We start from the raw sequence: 16,529 nt of genomic DNA, 5'->3' as shown, positions 1-16,529 counted from the left end.
TCCCAAAGCTGATTACGCATAACACAAAGAAAATAGATTACATGTCCAAATTTGGTGCAGCACATTTCCAATGCACATTGTTCATCTAAGTCCTGAACTGCTCAGCCTCTGCTGAAATAACTGGTTCCGTGGCGCCACCTAGAGGCCGCGGGCTCCTGCGGCTGTGAAACCAGCAGAGGGCGCTGTATAACAATCAGTGGATGTTGAGCTCGAGCAGCGCCTCCTCTGGCACCGGAAACCAGGGAGCGTGGCCAGAGGAATGTGACATAAACGGAGTCGGTGATGTTTTGTAACTAATCGTTCTGTGAGTAAATTCTGTCATTGTCTCTTTGTCACGCGGTTAAATGTCCCCAACCTCCTCCACACGTCCCCGGCTGCCGTGTTAATATCCACCCGGGTTTGGTTGAAGCGACGCGGCTGTTCGCTAAAGATGAGCAGCCGAGGATGCTTCTCACCCGGTTAGCTTAGCAGGCTAGCATAGCCACATAAACAATGGACCCCTGTGAGAGAAATTATTATTCTTTTGTGAACTTATTGTGGATGTTATAGATGCACTTCTAACCGCTTCTTGATGGGTATTTGTAGGTGAAAATGATTTTGATAAATGTGATTTCTACGCTCACTCGTTAACGAAATAGCTTAAACTCGTGATAAAACAGTGATAACAGGTATTCCAGACCATAACGTTAAATATCTAATTCTAATGCAGTTTACGTGAAGTCTTCAGGTGCAACACACTTTACCCACGTCCAGTAATCACGATGTATTGTATTTGCACACTGTATGAGCACAGAGGAGACTTACAGCGTTTGTTGACAGGAGTTTGACCCACTGACTGACTCTGCTTTCAGCCGCATCAACATGCCTGTGAACGGTTCAGAGGACCAGGTGCCCTCCTCTCTCTCCAGCCCGGCCAGTGCTGCGCTCACCCCGGGAGCAGCAGAGGAGGATGGGGCTTCAGGAGGAGCCTCGGCCGTCTGCTCTCTCCCTGAAAACAGCCAGGGCTCTGAGGCTGCTGCAGCCTATCCTGCCAACACTGGACCCGGAGAGAGCAGTGGTGAGCTATGCAGCACTGTGGAGCAAAATAGAGAAAAGTGACAGGTTTAAGGACTAATCGTTATGACACAGTCATGACATGTAATGCATTGTTATCTTTGGTGAACTGTTTGTAGCCGGCAAGAAGTCCGGGGCCTTGTTGCAGATCGACCGACAGCGTATCCAAGCAGCGTTTGCCAGCTCTGGAGCAGATGAACTCCAGGGCCTTGGTGTGGCCGTGTATGATCAGGATGTGCTGGAGCAAGGTGTCCTGCAGCAAGTGGATGAGGCGATACAGGAGGCCAGTCAGGCTGCTGCCAAAGTGGAGGCTGAGAAGGAGTACCAGTCTGTGCTCGACGATGTCAGGTGAAGGAAAATAACTGCAATAATATGGCCTGTAGATGATAGATCATACTGATTGTAGCAGTGGTAAATGAATAACAATTAGTCAGTTTCTCTAGGAATTACAGAAGCATAATCACCTCATATCATAATTTCTAATATATAAACAATTTCCCAGCGATGTCTTTGAAGTTCTCACAAAGTATGCACATGCATGATAAATCTAACTCTGTCTATTTATGGTGTGTGTTTCAGGTCCGTTACGACATCTCTCAAACAAGTCAACAAGATTATTGAGCAGCTGTCTCCCTATGCTGCTTCCAGCAAAGATATCAGTCGCAAGATTGAGTCGGTCAAACGACAGAAGGAAAATAAGGTAAAATACGTATGACAAACAGTTCAAATAACAGTATACAGTTTACATTATAATGTTGTATAAACATGATATTGATAGTAACTATAATGATGATGAAAACACAATTCAGGAGAAACAGCTCAAGAAAGTCAGAGCCAAACAGAAGCGACTTCAGGCCATTCTGGGAGGAGAGGACACCCTGAGGGTTGAAGCTGAGCTTTTGGCAGAGGTTGATGAAGAGGAAGGTTAGTTTTATTTTTTTTTAATTTATTTTTTAACCTGTGATTTCTTGTTTCCTCATTTAACAAGCGAGTTACTTTTACTGTTGAAATGTTTTTTTTCTCTCTACTGTTGTGCTTCCATTCAGCACTGTTTAGCTTTGAGACCTGTTTGTTTCTCTTTGATGCTTGTGTTGCCTTTTAAAACAAATAAGTCCTTTGTTAGAATTCAACTGATCTGTGATGTAAAAAAGCAAAACATTCTGAGCAGCCATCAATAGACATTTAAGTTTCTCAGAAAGTTCAATACATAAACCTGCATTTGTGTGTGTGTGTTGTACCAGAAGCTGGGCCGTCTACACTGGGCAGCATGCTAATGCCCTCTCAGGAGACCGAGTGGGAAGAGCTTATCCGGACAGGTCACATGACTCCTTTTGGAACCAGAATTCCTCAGAAAGAGGTCAAGAAGGAGCCCCGGAAAGTGATGCTTGCTGAGAACTCTGCCTTTGACCAGTACTTGACAGACCAGGCCCAATTAGCCACTGACAGGAAGAGAGTTCCTCTTCTAAAGAAGAAGAGGAAGTCAGGACTTATCCCTGACAAGGAAGCCAGGGTGAAAACCAAGACTGTTACCCCTAAGGATAAAAAACTAAAGAAGCGCATCCAAAAGCTGCAGATCACTGCTCTGAAGGTCCATCCCAAAGCTCGTCCAAAGACTGAGCTTCCACTGCCCAAACCAAAGAGGAGGCATCGCACAGAGGGAGAGGAGAGCGAAAGTGATGCTTCCGAGTACCTGCCCTCTGATGAAGTCATGGATCCTGACCAAGAGGAAAGAGAAGCCATGGAGGAGGGCTTTGGGGAAGATGATGATGACGATGACTATCAGTTGACACCATACAAGAGAAAAACTGAAGGGAGAGGGGGGAAGAAAGCAAAAAAAAAAGAGGATAGTGAGGAAGAATACTGTCCTGAGAGTTCAGATGAAGAGGAGGCGGGGAAGGGTAAACAGAACAAATGTAAAGACGATGGAGATGTGGAGTACTACAGACAGCGAATAAGGTATGATCTTCCTCTTGCTGCTTCGAACGTTGAGTTATTTTTAGCATTTACTTTTACATAAATTAAGCAACTTTATGTATTTTTACATTCATTTACAGTTTGTAAACAGCAGATTTCTACTTGGAGTTACGTTTGGCTGCAAAGATGCAAAAAGTTTTCATCTGTGAGTCTTCTAAAGAGAATGCCCGTAAATGACATGCTCGACCAACCAGATTGAGCCTCTAACTTTGTCACATATGTAATGGCAGGGGTGCAAATGTGCTATTGTTATTCCCTTTGGTAGGGGGAGACGAGCAGTTGTTTTCTGCTGGCTCCGTAGTGCAGAAGGAGAGTTAATCCCAGATGAGATTGGCAGCTGTTTCTTGACTAAGCAAATTCACTCCCTGCTCTTCTTCTCTCTCTGCTCGCACACTGGCCTAATTATCCTCCTGCACATGGTTTTATACACGCACTCACTCTATTGCTCAAATTAATGGAAGAGCAGCCCTAATGAGATTTCATATTTATAGCTGCCAAATAAATTGTGTTGGCATGTGTCCTTTTTCTACACTGCAGTGATTGAATGTCAATTCAACTGCATAGGCACGGCATGGATGGTGTGGCGAGCTTATATGAGGAATGATATTATTAGAGCGGGTGGTATTTGTAGTTGGGTGGGGGGGCGGAGCGGGGGCAGAAAAGTGTAATTAACTGAACCAATGCTTAGTCTTGACTTAATTAGAGAGTGTGGTCTCCCAGGCCCAGCTAAAGGACCAGATTCGTGGCAGGGTGACAGGACCAGGCCCAAATGAAGATGGATTCTTATCCTCTGCACCTCACACCTTTCTGGGGAACTCGCACTACTAATTGTCTGTATCAATCTTCATTTGCTGCGCGACGACTGTGCCTCTAACTGCCCTCTCTCCTGCACTATTAAAACTGTTCTCCTTTACATTTCCCTTTTAGCTGTAGATGTTCCACTGCTCAAGGGAAAAACAGAACCCACATCTCAAAACATTTGCTGTCCATACACCTGTGTATGCAACTCTTAAAATAAATCAGTGAGTGCAGTTGGTGCAAATGGAACATACGTCCATTCCCTGTACTTGCTCACCCTGTTGAGGGTTGCTCCTAGCTGGATCTATCTCAGTGTGCTTAGGGCATCAGGGTACTTTATAGCTTGGACATATCACTAGTGTGTCACATGTCTTCTATCTACACAGAAAGAAATCCAACATGAAACAGACATCACTTGAAAAATCTCACTTTGAGCTTAGATGATCAAGAACCCTAACCTCAGAGTTTGAACTAACAGTTGTCTTGTTACTCTTCATCTAAAGATTAAGTAGGTCTAAGTTCTTTATCTTCAATCGCAGCAATTGACCTTTGTTTTCTAATTCATATTAAACCCCCAAGATCTTCACTGGAAAATAGAGTAATTTTTTTTACTAATTAAATAATCTGTAATCCTTGTGCCAATAGGAGATGGAAGCGACAACGTCTTCGAGAAAGGGAGGATAAGAGGGAGAGAGGTGAGGAGCTCACAGATGACAGCGATGCAGAGTTTGATGAAGGCTTTAAAGTTCCTGGTTTCCTCTGGAAAAAACTTTACAAGTAAGTTTGAATTAAGCGTATTAGTTATTTTAACAGTCAGTAAGAAACTGTTTTCAACTGAGGACGTGATGAGTGACAAACATTTTTCTACATCACACCCTTTGCTCATATATTAATGGTGAAATTATACTGATTACCAAAGGTTGTTGAATCAGGACACCATAATGGATCACAAGTAGTCACAGTTAAAGGGAATTCTCACTTGTATGTAAGCTTAGCTGATAGTTTTTCCTATCTAAAACTAAAATTTATATTTTCATTAGAACATTATTGATATTGACCGTGTCTTGTCAAAGCTCCACGTTTGTCACAATTCATCCCAACATGTGCACTTGTTCTGACTGGGGTATGGTGATAATCAAAATCTAATACAATGTTGGTTCCTGTATGTAATTTAATTTTGGTGTACCAGCCAAAACTATAAACATGTCCATATGTGTATATCGCATTTTAAGGTACCAGCAGACAGGTGTGCGGTGGCTGTGGGAACTCCACTGTCAGCAGGCAGGTGGCATCCTAGGAGACGAGATGGGATTGGGTAAAACCATCCAGGTCATCTGCTTTCTGGCTGGACTGAGCTACAGTAAACTGAGGACCAGAGGATCCAACTACAGGTGCACACACGCAAAACAAACTGTGGCCAGAGACTGTGTGTCTGTATGATATGAATATTTGATTAGGGGGGATATCTGCTTGAGAGTGTTCATCTGAATTATTAAACATGTTTCAATTATCAGACTCTTCACTTTCTTACTGCAGGCACCAGAGAAAACATGGACACTCTGTAGGTGTGTGTGTGTGTGTGTGTGTTAGGGCAGAGTCCGAGGCCTTATGAACACTTAAAGTGAATTTTGGACTCATAAAGTGGGAGTGGAGCAGGTGTGGGACAACAAATCAACTGTGGAAAACCATGATGCAGTGATTTGGTTTTTACTGCACAAACGACACGCATGCACTTAAGGAGGTGGAGCTTCAGTGATGGTCAATACTCTGTCTACTATAGACGCCCACAAATTGATTGCTTGCAAACTCAATTATGGCCCAGTATCAATAGCTTCCACCAGGCAGAGGTTCATACAAGCCCATTAGTGTCTCTTTGCGTGTGCATATGTTTGTGTTTGTTTGACAAAGCTCTTGTAAATCTTCACAGAGGAGTTGAGCGTGTGGTCGCGCACCTTCTTTGATTCATTTGTTAGGCACAGAGAATGAGTGGAGCAGCGGAGGTTAAGTCTGTTGTAGGACAGTCAGTTTCCTCTATTTTGATATGTCAGAACGCATCAAATATTGTAAATACACATCAAGCACTCTTACATAAAAGGGAGAAGCCTTGATTTTTTTTTTAATATTTTTGTATAGAAATGATAAATGTCATATGCTGAAGTTAGTGAAAGTTAAATAAATCCTGCATTGTCTTGTTTACGCATCTTAATCACAGGTTTGGAATTAAACATGTCTCTGCTGTGTGTTTGGTTTCAGGTATGTTGGTCTGGGTCCCACCGTCATTGTGTGCCCAGCTACAGTCATGCACCAGTGGGTGAAGGAGTTTCACACCTGGTGGCCTGCTTTCAGAGTGGCCGTTCTACACGAGACTGGCTCTTTCACCAGCAACAAGGTAGATGAGTGTTTGTGCATGTTGGGTTTTCATATTTATAATTCATAATTTTTTTCCTCTGGGGGGCACTAGAGGTCTGTTCATGCAATATTACCTCCTAACCTCTTCCCCTCTTCCCCTCTTCTCCTCTCTGCTAAAAAAAACAATAATAACAGAGATGCTCTGCTTGGACAGTGCAGGATACTAGAGATGGTTATGAATTGCATTGATGAAAACCTGTACTGATGAGGTTTGTGTCTCCGTTTTTTTTTCTGTTGCAGGCAAGACTCATTCCAGAGATAGCATCCTGTCACGGTATCTTGATAACCTCATATTCAGCTGTGAGGAATATGCAAGAGGTGCTGCAGCGATACGATTGGCACTACATTATACTGGACGAGGGTCACAAGATCAGAAATCCAAATGCTGGTTGTACCACAGCCTGCAAACAGGTAACGTTCACTCCCATTCATTGACGCGCACAGTTCGACCGCTGCACCTCAAGGGCCTAGTCAGTAGCACTTTTGCTTAGTAATAAATGTTATATAGGCAAATGAGAAACATAAATGTGCTAGATCATCACATTATATTTTAGGAATAAATAATAAACATTTTCTATTCTCTCTCTAGTTTCGTACTCCCCACAGGTTCATCCTGTCAGGCTCCCCCATGCAGAACAACTTGAAGGAGCTGTGGTCTCTGTTTGACTTTGTCTTTCCTGGTAAACTGGGGACATTACCTGTGTTCATGGAGCAGTTCTCTGTGCCAATCACCATGGGTGGATACAGCAACGCCTCACCTGTACAGGTACTGGAACACACCCTCACACACGAATGCACAATTAGGATTTACTGCTTAACTACGTGTCATTGTTTTTTTTAACTATGAAGGATAGAGGTAAAATGAAGAAGATCACCCCATATGAGATTTGAAGCATATATAAAAGTAAAGGAGTAACTTAAGACCATCCATTAGAGTGTTGTTGTGATTTATCTTGTTTTTAGGAGTGTGCAAGTTAATTTAATATGACAATTTTCATTAAAAGTTAGAGGGAAGTTTTTAAAGTAACAGTCGCTGTATAAATAGAACAAAAAACTGCATGGTTTATTTCCGCTGTGGTCCAACGTGAGTAGAAAGTTGAGAACAGGGATAGCATACATGCAAGACGTAATCAATTAATCCAGAAACCCTATAAAAACTAACTGTAGCATAGGGAGGGAGTAATGAAGGGGTAAAGTGTCACTTGATAACAGTATTCATGCACATTCACATACACAGTTTTGGGAGAGCTGGACTGAAGCAGGTCAGAAGGAGTGATGGAGGAACAAGACAGCCATTAAGTGCAGGGCAGGATAATGTAGGTCCATGCAAAGGAACTTCAGTACATCCCCAGTGTGTGTGAGGGAGGGAGAGGCTAAAGTGGAGAGCCAGTGAGCTAAATTGTAGCCCTTTGTCATTAGTGTTCAATCGTTAATAACCCACTGACTGTATGGATTTAATTATTTAAGCCGGCTATTGATGCTTCTTCCGCTGTCGATAATAAAAACCTTTACTAATTATTAATGTTATTAAATGGTCAGAGAGGGCTAAGCTCTGCTGCCTTATCCTCCCCTCGAAATTCTCTGAGCAGCAAACGGGCTCCGGGCTGATGTTCTGCTCGATGTATGTTCGAGGAGCTGTATGTAAAAATGCGCGTTTTTCGGGTGGGGCTGCGTGAGCATGTGGACATGGGATCAATTACTGAAGCATGCATTTGCACCCCCATGTGAATCGACTCAGCAGCTTGTTCGGGGATACCTGGATCATCTGCTGCCCTCCTCTTGTTCCTTTCCACTCTAACCTCCACTGAGCCTTAAACCCCACCACCTTATTGTCCCCTCCAGCATTATTGAGCCTCTTTGATCCCTCTGTAGACCCCTAGTGAGTTAATGTTTCAAATCCTAACTGGACTTTACCACTGACTCTGCGTGAGGTGTAGCAGGCCATTTGCAGCGGAGTCCAAGTGTGGGGTGGGGCCGGGTGTTTCTAAAGCTCCCCTTCTGTTTGCAATGGAGCTGGCCTGTAGCACTGATGAAAGAGGAGGGCTCTGTCCCTGGAGGCCAACAGCACTCTGATCAATGTTTAATGGCTCAAACTGCTGAGAGGGACAGCCTGAAGGGAGGTGATGATAGAGGGCGGAAGAGGGGCTAAACGACAATCATGCCTCAAGAAACATGCATGCTGACAGGTGCGAGTGCTCGATTGTTTGACACGCTGAGCTGAATGCTTCTTTTGTTTGTCTGTGCTAAATCTGTTGCGGATTTTCAGGTCCAGACGGCGTTCAAGTGTGCATGTGTGCTGAGGGACACCATCAATCCTTACCTGCTCAGGAGGATGAAGGCGGACGTCAAGGACAACCTCTCTTTACCTGACAAAAATGAACAGGTATTCATCATACGCTTAAAGGCATTTGACCCTTTATTGAACAGCCTCTCCTGCCTGGATCTTTTAGCTGGGGAGGTGTTTATCTGATTGGATGTGACTTTATGTGCCATGTCTAAGGAGTATTTGATGAATGTTCATGGCCCTTGTCAGGTGAAGCCAGCTAATAAAGTCCCAGCAAAGTAAAAGGAGCAGGTATTCATTAAGGTGGCTGGTCTCTGGTCTGTCCTCGCGGCTGACGCTGGTTGACTCCTCAGTCCACTTCAGCTCATTAAGTCAGTCCCAGAGGAGAGCAGTGGCTCCAAAAAACACATTGCTTCCCTCTAATTTCTCTTCTCGCACGCTGCACTTCATCAAGGGGCTTTAAAACGGATGCTCACCTCTCATTACACACTCTTACACTTCCGTGTGTGTGCGTGTTTGTGTGTGCGTGTGTATGTTTGTGTGTGCGTGCGTGCGTTTAGGTTCTGTTTTGCAGATTAACAGAGGAACAGCGGGAGGTGTATCAGGGCTTCTTGGATTCCAAAGAGGTCTACCAGATACTTAGCGGGGACATGCAGGTAAGCCAGTTTGAGACAAACAGATTCACTATGTTCAACCAACAATACATTACGAAGACAAAGCAAAATCTGCGTCGAGAAGACTTTTCCTTTTACGTTTCTATCCCAATAACTGATTAATTACAGTTCTCTCCTTTGATTGAAAGTAATTTGTGTGTATTTTTACTCTCACTTTTACACTTCAAAAAGCTCAGTGGCTTAAAGTCTTTTTTGCCATGTTAATTTTGTTTAGCTACTAATAGCTTGACTTTAGTATTCTTTAAGATGCTCTCTTTAAGGAGGTTGTGCAGTTTGTCTTCTCACATTAGCCAGACCCTGGAGAGAGAGACTTGACCATTTATCACCACTGACCAAATGGATGCGGTTGGAGAGCCAGGAGTCACCACAGCAGATTGTGCACACACACGCACACACACGCTGACACGCACACACACACGCTGACACGCACACACTCTTACAGTCATATTCGGTGGTCACTCTCAGTCCATTAACCACCATTACTAATGCAGTGACCGTTGGGCCTTCATCAAGAAGCACAGCCTTTATTGTCAGTAAATAAATTATGTAACTTCTTCCTGTACACTAAAGTAAATTAGTTTATTTGTTTAAAGGTGCAACACTGTTAAATCAGGTCAAATTTACCTATGTGGTTTTTTTCCTGTTTTGTCACCTGCCACCAGTTTTGTGTTGGTGGAAGAAAAAGTCTAATTAAGAGGCTTTGTTCCTTTTCCTGTTTTTGTGCTCTTTAGGTATTTTCAGGTCTGATAGCGCTACGTAAGATCTGTAACCACCCTGACCTTTTCTCGGGCGGCCCCCGGATGCTGAGGGGAATCCCCGAGGATCAGCTCACTGAGGAGGAACACTTTGGCTTTTGGAAACGCTCAGGCAAGCTGATAGTGGTGGAGTCACTGCTGCGTCTCTGGTTCAAACAGAACCACAAAGTCCTGCTCTTCACTCAGTCTAGACAGGTCAGGAACACTGCTCCGATTCACCTCTCGATCACTTCACAATATACACATCTATATTTAGATCTGCTTGTATTAATCACATCAAGACATGTCATTCCTTCTCTACATCCAGTTAATTTCAAATTATTATTAAACATAAAATGATTATGTGTGTGTGTTTGTCTACGTGTTTGTGCGCGTGTGAGTGAGGGAGCGAGAGAGGCCCCAGCTGTTGCAGTCAATACCAATGAGATTATACCTCTGAGGGAACCTGACACCCTCCCTGTCGGTATCTCTGTCCATGTAATATTAATCTGCTCTAATCCTTTTAGAGATAATCCAAACCTCAGCCCCTCTTCCCCTCTCTCTCTTCCTCTCGTTCGCTCACGCAGTCTCTTCTGTCCTGTTTATGTCTCCTTCCTCCCCAGATGTTGGCCATCTTTGAGATGTTTGTGAGGGAGAATAACTACACGTACCTGAAAATGGACGGCACTACCCCAATAGCTTCCCGTCAGCCGCTCATCGCTCGCTACAACGAGGTAAGGATTAGTCATCCCTAATGGCTCTGAGTGTTTCCCATGAAAATCCCATCCTGAGGGAGAAAAAGGCTCCATGGAACTCTCCTCACCCTGAGGTGGAAACACTAATTGATGACAATCTGTTGTTCAAAATGAACCGTCCTGTCTCAGTATTGGAATACAGATAAGGGGAAATATGACAAATCATTATAATACTTATTTTAAATCTTTAAAAGAAAGATTGTAATATTACTAAACTAATAAACAGATCAAACACTCTTCAGGCGTACCTACAGTGTTTTAGAATTGAATGTGTTACTATCTAATACAATTAAAGGCAAAAAACTTTTCTTTTCTGTAGAGAGAATAATGTAAGCAAACACCAAGATTAAATTAAGATGTGAGATTATTTTCAAATAGGCTTTTATTTGAGAGAACACAATACCGTCCTCGTTCTTTGACATCACATACATTTTTAAGTTAATAATTTATCAATGAAATGTATTTTTACAATTTTACCCCAAAGTAAATATCAGAGTGACTATTAATCTTGACTTAATGTCCTTTTATCACTGACATTTTTTTTCCCCTTTGCCTTTATTTCTTACAGGACAAATCCATTTTTATCTTCTTGTTGACGACTAGAGTCGGAGGTCTGGGAGTCAATCTGACTGGAGCCAACAGAGTCATCATCTATGACCCAGACTGGAACCCCAGTACTGACACACAGGTGAAGAGAAGCACACACACACAGACTCTTACAATAATTCAAATAAAACATAAATCTCCATTATTTCTCTTGATTTTTTTTTTCTTAAAGGTATTTTTAGTTTTTTCATTAGGGAACCAAATTTTCTCATTATATTTTTCCCCTTCTCATCTCATCGTATTGTGTTTGTAGGCCCGGGAAAGAGCGTGGAGGATTGGCCAGAAGCAGCAAGTGACGATCTACAGACTGCTGACTGCAGGGACCATCGAGGAGAAAATCTACCACAGGTCAGACACCAGTGTTTTCATGTTTGGATTTAGGCACTGCTGTACACATGTTATTAAATCTAAGTGCTTAATCAGAATGGCAGTCAGTAGAGTTCATACATTCGCTGAGGCCCAGTTGTCCCCTCATTAAACCACATTTAAATTAGGTGAGATCTGGATTTTTATTTGGATCTTGGAATTGCATGCACTCATTAATATCAGTCTCCTAAACATGTTGTTTTTTCATCTATATCCATGAACTATTTCCAAAATAATTTTGTAATAAAACATTTAAAAGTGAGAGAAAAAAAATCCTGGATCCTCCCCCTGATCCGCAATTGGCACTAAAAGTTAATGAGTTCTTTCCCAACACATACTGCATCCTTCCACCAAGTTTTGTGGTTTTCCAGTCGTTTTTGTGTAATGCTGCCAACAAACTAACTGACAGAAAAACACACCAACAGACAAGCAAATGCAGACAAAAACATAACCTCTTCAGTGTCGGTATGAATAAAAAAAATTTTTTTTAATCCGGCCTTGTTTTTGTTTTTTACCCAGTCTTCCATCTTAGTTGTCTTTCTATTGACTTCACACGTTCACGAGTATTGGTAACAATATTCATTGACTTGACTAATTGCTCGCATCACTGCCGTATTACTACTTGCACTATATCCCAGTTCTCAGTAATTGAAAAGCTTTCCAGCATCATTAAATGGCCAATCCAGGACTTCTAAAGCATCGCTCTGTTTGGTCTGTGTCTGTAAAGTGCTTTCAAAAAGCGAGTAGGAAGAACTGCAGGGATTCTATTTTGATGCCTACAGTTGTGCGGTTAACTAATTTTCTCATCCATCAGACAAACTACTCTGTGGTGGCAGATCGGGGTTTGCCTGCTGAGGTAAAATGGCAAATTATACACAAGTATCTAATTCTGTGTTTTATCTGTTTTGATTCAGGCAAATCTTCAAACAGTTTCTGACCAATCGTGTTCTGAAGGACCCCAGACAGAGACGGTTGTTTAAGTCGAATGACATCTACGAGCTCTTCACTCTCACTGACCCTGATGGAGCTCAGGGAACAGAGACCAGTGCCCTATTTGCAGGTATGTCGATTAAATTGCGTGTTGAGACATTTTATTGTCCTTTCATTAAACTACACTGATCAGATAATTCCAAACAATCATTAATGTGATTTAAAGCTCATTTTCTAGTTATGGTTATTTTCCAAAGCTTCATGGGTTCACCTGACCTGGTTTTGTTTTGATCCTCAAACAGGTACAGGCTCTGATGTCAAGGCACCTAAGAAACCCGAGAGGCAGAGACCATTGCACACATTAAACCACTCCAGCCGTACTCACAAACACTCCTCAGCAAACCAGAAGGAAACTGGTGCAGACAGCAGACACTCCTCATCAAACATTCCTGCATTAAGGGACGGAAGTACCGCTCTGTGCAGACAAAACTCTCAGGGTAAAATAAATGTCACGACGGACACCAGCCAATATGGCGTGGATGTAAAGCCAAGTCTTTCAACTGACATGCAGCATAGAGAACAAAATAGCAGGGACTGTGAAGCAGCCCAACCAGCCAGCAAAAACTCAACCAGCTCTCACCAACACAGAGCCTCTGCCCTGACGAGCCCACAGAAACACAGGGAAAAGACAAAGCACTGTGACTCCGCTGACTCAGACAAACATAAGCATAAACACAAGAAACGTAAACACTCCACAGACGCTCGGTTCGAAGGCCGGCGCATCTCGCACTTGGTGAAGAAAAGGGCTTTTAACAAAGAGGAGAATGAAGACAACGAGCCAGGGGACCAGAAGAAATCAGACGATTATGTCTTGGCAAAGCTCTTCAGGAAGTCTGGTGGGTGTTTTTGTGCACCAACCATTTTGCCATTTCTCCCACAGTTTGTTAATAAGTCTCACTAACCATTAAGGGTCTTTGTTTTGTTTTTTTCATCTGCTTTGGTCTGCTTCAGGTATCCACAGTGTGATGCAGCACGACACCATCATGGAGGCGTCCAACCCTGACTATGTTCTTGTGGAGGCAGAAGCCAACAGGGTGGCCAAAGATGCCCTGAAAGCCCTGAAGGTTTCTCGCCAGAAGTGCCGGCTGCCCTATAACAGACCCCCCCCTCCCCCTGCGAAGTACACAGCCACTCACACACTGGGCCTGTTTAGAGCTTCACTTATCTCACATGAAACACGTCTCAGTTTTTCTCTTCTGTGTTTACTCAGGAAACGGTTTGGTCAAAAGAAGAATTCCCTCCTGGTTCCACCTCCTGTTCAATCCGTCGCTACTCCAAGCAAATGCAAGGTAACAGCAGCATTATTGTTAAATATGCACAGCATTGTTCTGTCAGTCATTTTGTATTTGTGATTCCATGTTGTGTATATTTATCTGCTTTCTCTCTTTAGGATGCTGCTATTGTAAAGAAGTCTGTGTCAAAGAAGCCTGGTTCAGGGGCTCATTTCAGCGGGGAGGGGGCAGAGAGTGATCCAAACTCCGCCCCCCTCTCCTCTTCCTCCCTGCTGGCCAACATGAGAGTGCGTAATCACCTCAGCGTGCCCTCCAGCCAAAGAGACGAAGCGGAGGAAGACGAGGAAGGCTCTGGAGCTCCGACGACGAGCTCCCCCCCACCTCCGCCCACTGAGCATGACGAGCTGCTAGTGGATGTGCGTAACTTCGTGGCCTTCCAGGCGAACGTGGACGGCCAGGCCACCACCCAGGAGGTGCTGGAGTATTTCAAACCAAGACTGACGAAGGAGCAGGCGCCCGTCTTTAGAGAGCTGCTGAGGAGCATATGCGACTTCACCAGGACCTCGGGTCAGGGAGGCATCTGGAGACTGAAGCAGCACTTCCAATGAAGAAAGTCTAAACTGTGATTGATAACAAATACAAGCCTGTAGAGTTCAAGCCTACAATATATTTTTTATTAACTTGTGTCAAATGAAAATATCTTAAAAAATGCAAAAATCTAAATTGAGGATAATCTCATATTAGAGGTTGAACAATATGGTGTGAAAATCCCTTTTACACTACAATGATAAACTAATGTGATAAAGTTAGTGAATTATCTGTGAACTGAAGGGTAAAGTCCGTTTGAATGTTTTATTTATTTCTGCTGCAGTTTTGAGTTTTGTTGTTAAACTTTTGTTTCTGTTCATTGTTGCTTGTTCCTGCTTATACTTGAATTATCTTGTTTTGTATTTAAATCTGTATCAACTTTTAAAAATTTTGTACCTCAACAGCCTCATATTTCCGATTTTCTAATGTGCCACTGTAAAATGTAACAGAAGTGTAGTGTGCCATTCTGTAAATACGACCAAATCCCCACAGGTTCAGGTGGGTTTTGTTATGACTCACTTTTCATAAACCATTTACAGGATGAGAGCTTTGAATTCTACAACTCATTATTCCCTGTTATTGAGCTGCTATGTTTTACATTTATAAAACATATCATATTAAAACAATGTGCTGTCCTGGATATGTTGTATGGAATACAGCTATGTATCTGCTGACATGTTCCTGTTAAGTTATTTGAATTGTAAACATGGATTCAAATAAAGAAAGATATATTGAAATAGTCAGAAACATTAATTATAAAATATATGCTATGCCTTTAAATAGAGGTTTCCCAGCAGAACATGGAGAGTTTTGGACCTATATTCCCAGTTTGTGTTAAATTTCAATATTTACCATAAGAAATATGAGTACATTTATTTGGATAAATTTGTTGCTCATTTTTCTAGAGATAACATTTCAGTTTTAGTGAATCGTGGACATGTAGCCTAACTGTCATCCGAAAATGGGACAGGAATCTAGAAAAGAAAAAGTTGTTAACAGGCTGTAACCGGCAGAGATGAGTGTTGCTTCATTTAGTGGTAGTCATCAGAGGCTGGAGAGGAAAAGGCGCTGACAGGAGGCACGCACACACACACACGCACACACTCCAGCCCTGCTCTCTTTTCAGAGTTGTCTAGACCAAATATTGGGATAAAGTTATCAACCGTTATTTGATTTCAATTTTCTCCACGCACCTCACCGAGGTCATAATAACAACTTTATTTTCAGTGGTGCATAAATTAATTACGCGCATTTAATAACTAAAATATCATTATATTCCCCCTTTAATAACATAAACGCTGCACGCCAGGGAAAGCCTTAATAGCGCGGGGCCCTGTAACTGGCCATTATCCGCCTGTAATGATATTACAGAACCAATTACGCGCCATTAGAAGGGATTTTCTGCACTTTATGTGGTTTAGTCCAATCCCGCACTCCTCTTCTAAATTTCAGCTGCTTCTCGAAGCCTCATTTTGCCTCCACCTCAGAGACGCATGGCGTCTGCGCTCTCTCGTCCCAGATGCGCTTTAAAACTAATTGAAAGGGTCCCGCAGCAGATCATTTATCTGAGGAAGCGTAATAAATCGCAGGACCCCTTGCTGTGAACAAAATCAAAAATTTGGCCTTGTGAGTGTTCAACATGCGCAGCCCCTTGTAAAGTGGACCCCCTAACACACCCTGACGAGCAATTAACCCGCCCGACAGTCAATCTAAAACCCAAAAGCAGTCATCCTCCTTTTTTTAATATATGAAAGAACCAAATAAAAAGTGCAGCGGGTATGTGCGCATGTTTATGGTTAGGGAATAGTCCTGACTCTGGAATAACAATCACTGGTGATGAATTTTTTTGGCACCATGAGCAGAGCTGCCGTTTGCCACCCTGGGTATAACTCCCCATCTCCCCTCTTCCTCTCCGTCTTTCTCTGACACACACACGCACGCACGCACACACACAAACACGCACGCACACACACCAGGAGTTGGGGTGACAGAGACAAAGCCCTGATAATCCGATTAGGACCAATTAGGCGTGAGATTCTGCGACACTAGCTGAAAGCCTTAACACT

At 42.9% G+C, this 16,529-nt stretch overlaps 1 protein-coding gene across 1 annotated transcript; it reads left to right on the top strand.

The window, feature by feature from the left end:
- The first annotated feature begins 230 nt into the window (after positions 1-230).
- ercc6 (excision repair cross-complementation group 6) lies at positions 231-15,204 on the top strand. The gene is made up of 22 exons (XM_034609527.1): positions 231-304; positions 852-1,057; positions 1,173-1,401; positions 1,633-1,753; positions 1,863-1,977; positions 2,295-3,009; positions 4,471-4,602; positions 5,058-5,216; positions 6,079-6,214; positions 6,475-6,645; positions 6,824-7,000; positions 8,501-8,617; positions 9,079-9,174; positions 9,924-10,142; positions 10,550-10,660; positions 11,250-11,369; positions 11,541-11,635; positions 12,568-12,713; positions 12,886-13,479; positions 13,595-13,763; positions 13,854-13,932; positions 14,034-15,204. Exons 2-22 carry the CDS (start codon positions 862-864, stop codon positions 14,481-14,483), a joined length of 4,347 nt encoding a protein of 1,448 aa, XP_034465418.1. The 5' UTR covers positions 231-304; positions 852-861; the 3' UTR covers positions 14,484-15,204.
- Positions 15,205-16,529: the final 1,325 nt, after the last annotated feature.

Source organism: Hippoglossus hippoglossus, chromosome 15 (assembly GCF_009819705.1).
Source record: "Hippoglossus hippoglossus isolate fHipHip1 chromosome 15, fHipHip1.pri, whole genome shotgun sequence".
In the NCBI taxonomy this organism is placed as follows: Eukaryota; Metazoa; Chordata; class Actinopteri; order Pleuronectiformes; family Pleuronectidae; genus Hippoglossus; species Hippoglossus hippoglossus.
The sequence above is the reverse complement of the archived record's forward strand: the minus strand, read 5'-3'. Positions and strand labels throughout refer to the sequence as shown.

Excerpts from the sequence above, each read along its gene's own strand:
- ercc6 (XM_034609527.1), top strand. The coding sequence starts at position 862 with ATGCCTGTGAACGGTTCAGAGGACCAGGTGCCCTCCTCTCTCTCCAGC. Across the intron at positions 11,636-12,567 it reads GAGGAGAAAATCTACCACAG|GCAAATCTTCAAACAGTTTC; the intron begins GTCAGACACCAG and ends GTTTTGATTCAG. Across the intron at positions 13,764-13,853 it reads CCCCCCCCTCCCCCTGCGAA|GAAACGGTTTGGTCAAAAGA; the intron begins GTACACAGCCAC and ends GTGTTTACTCAG.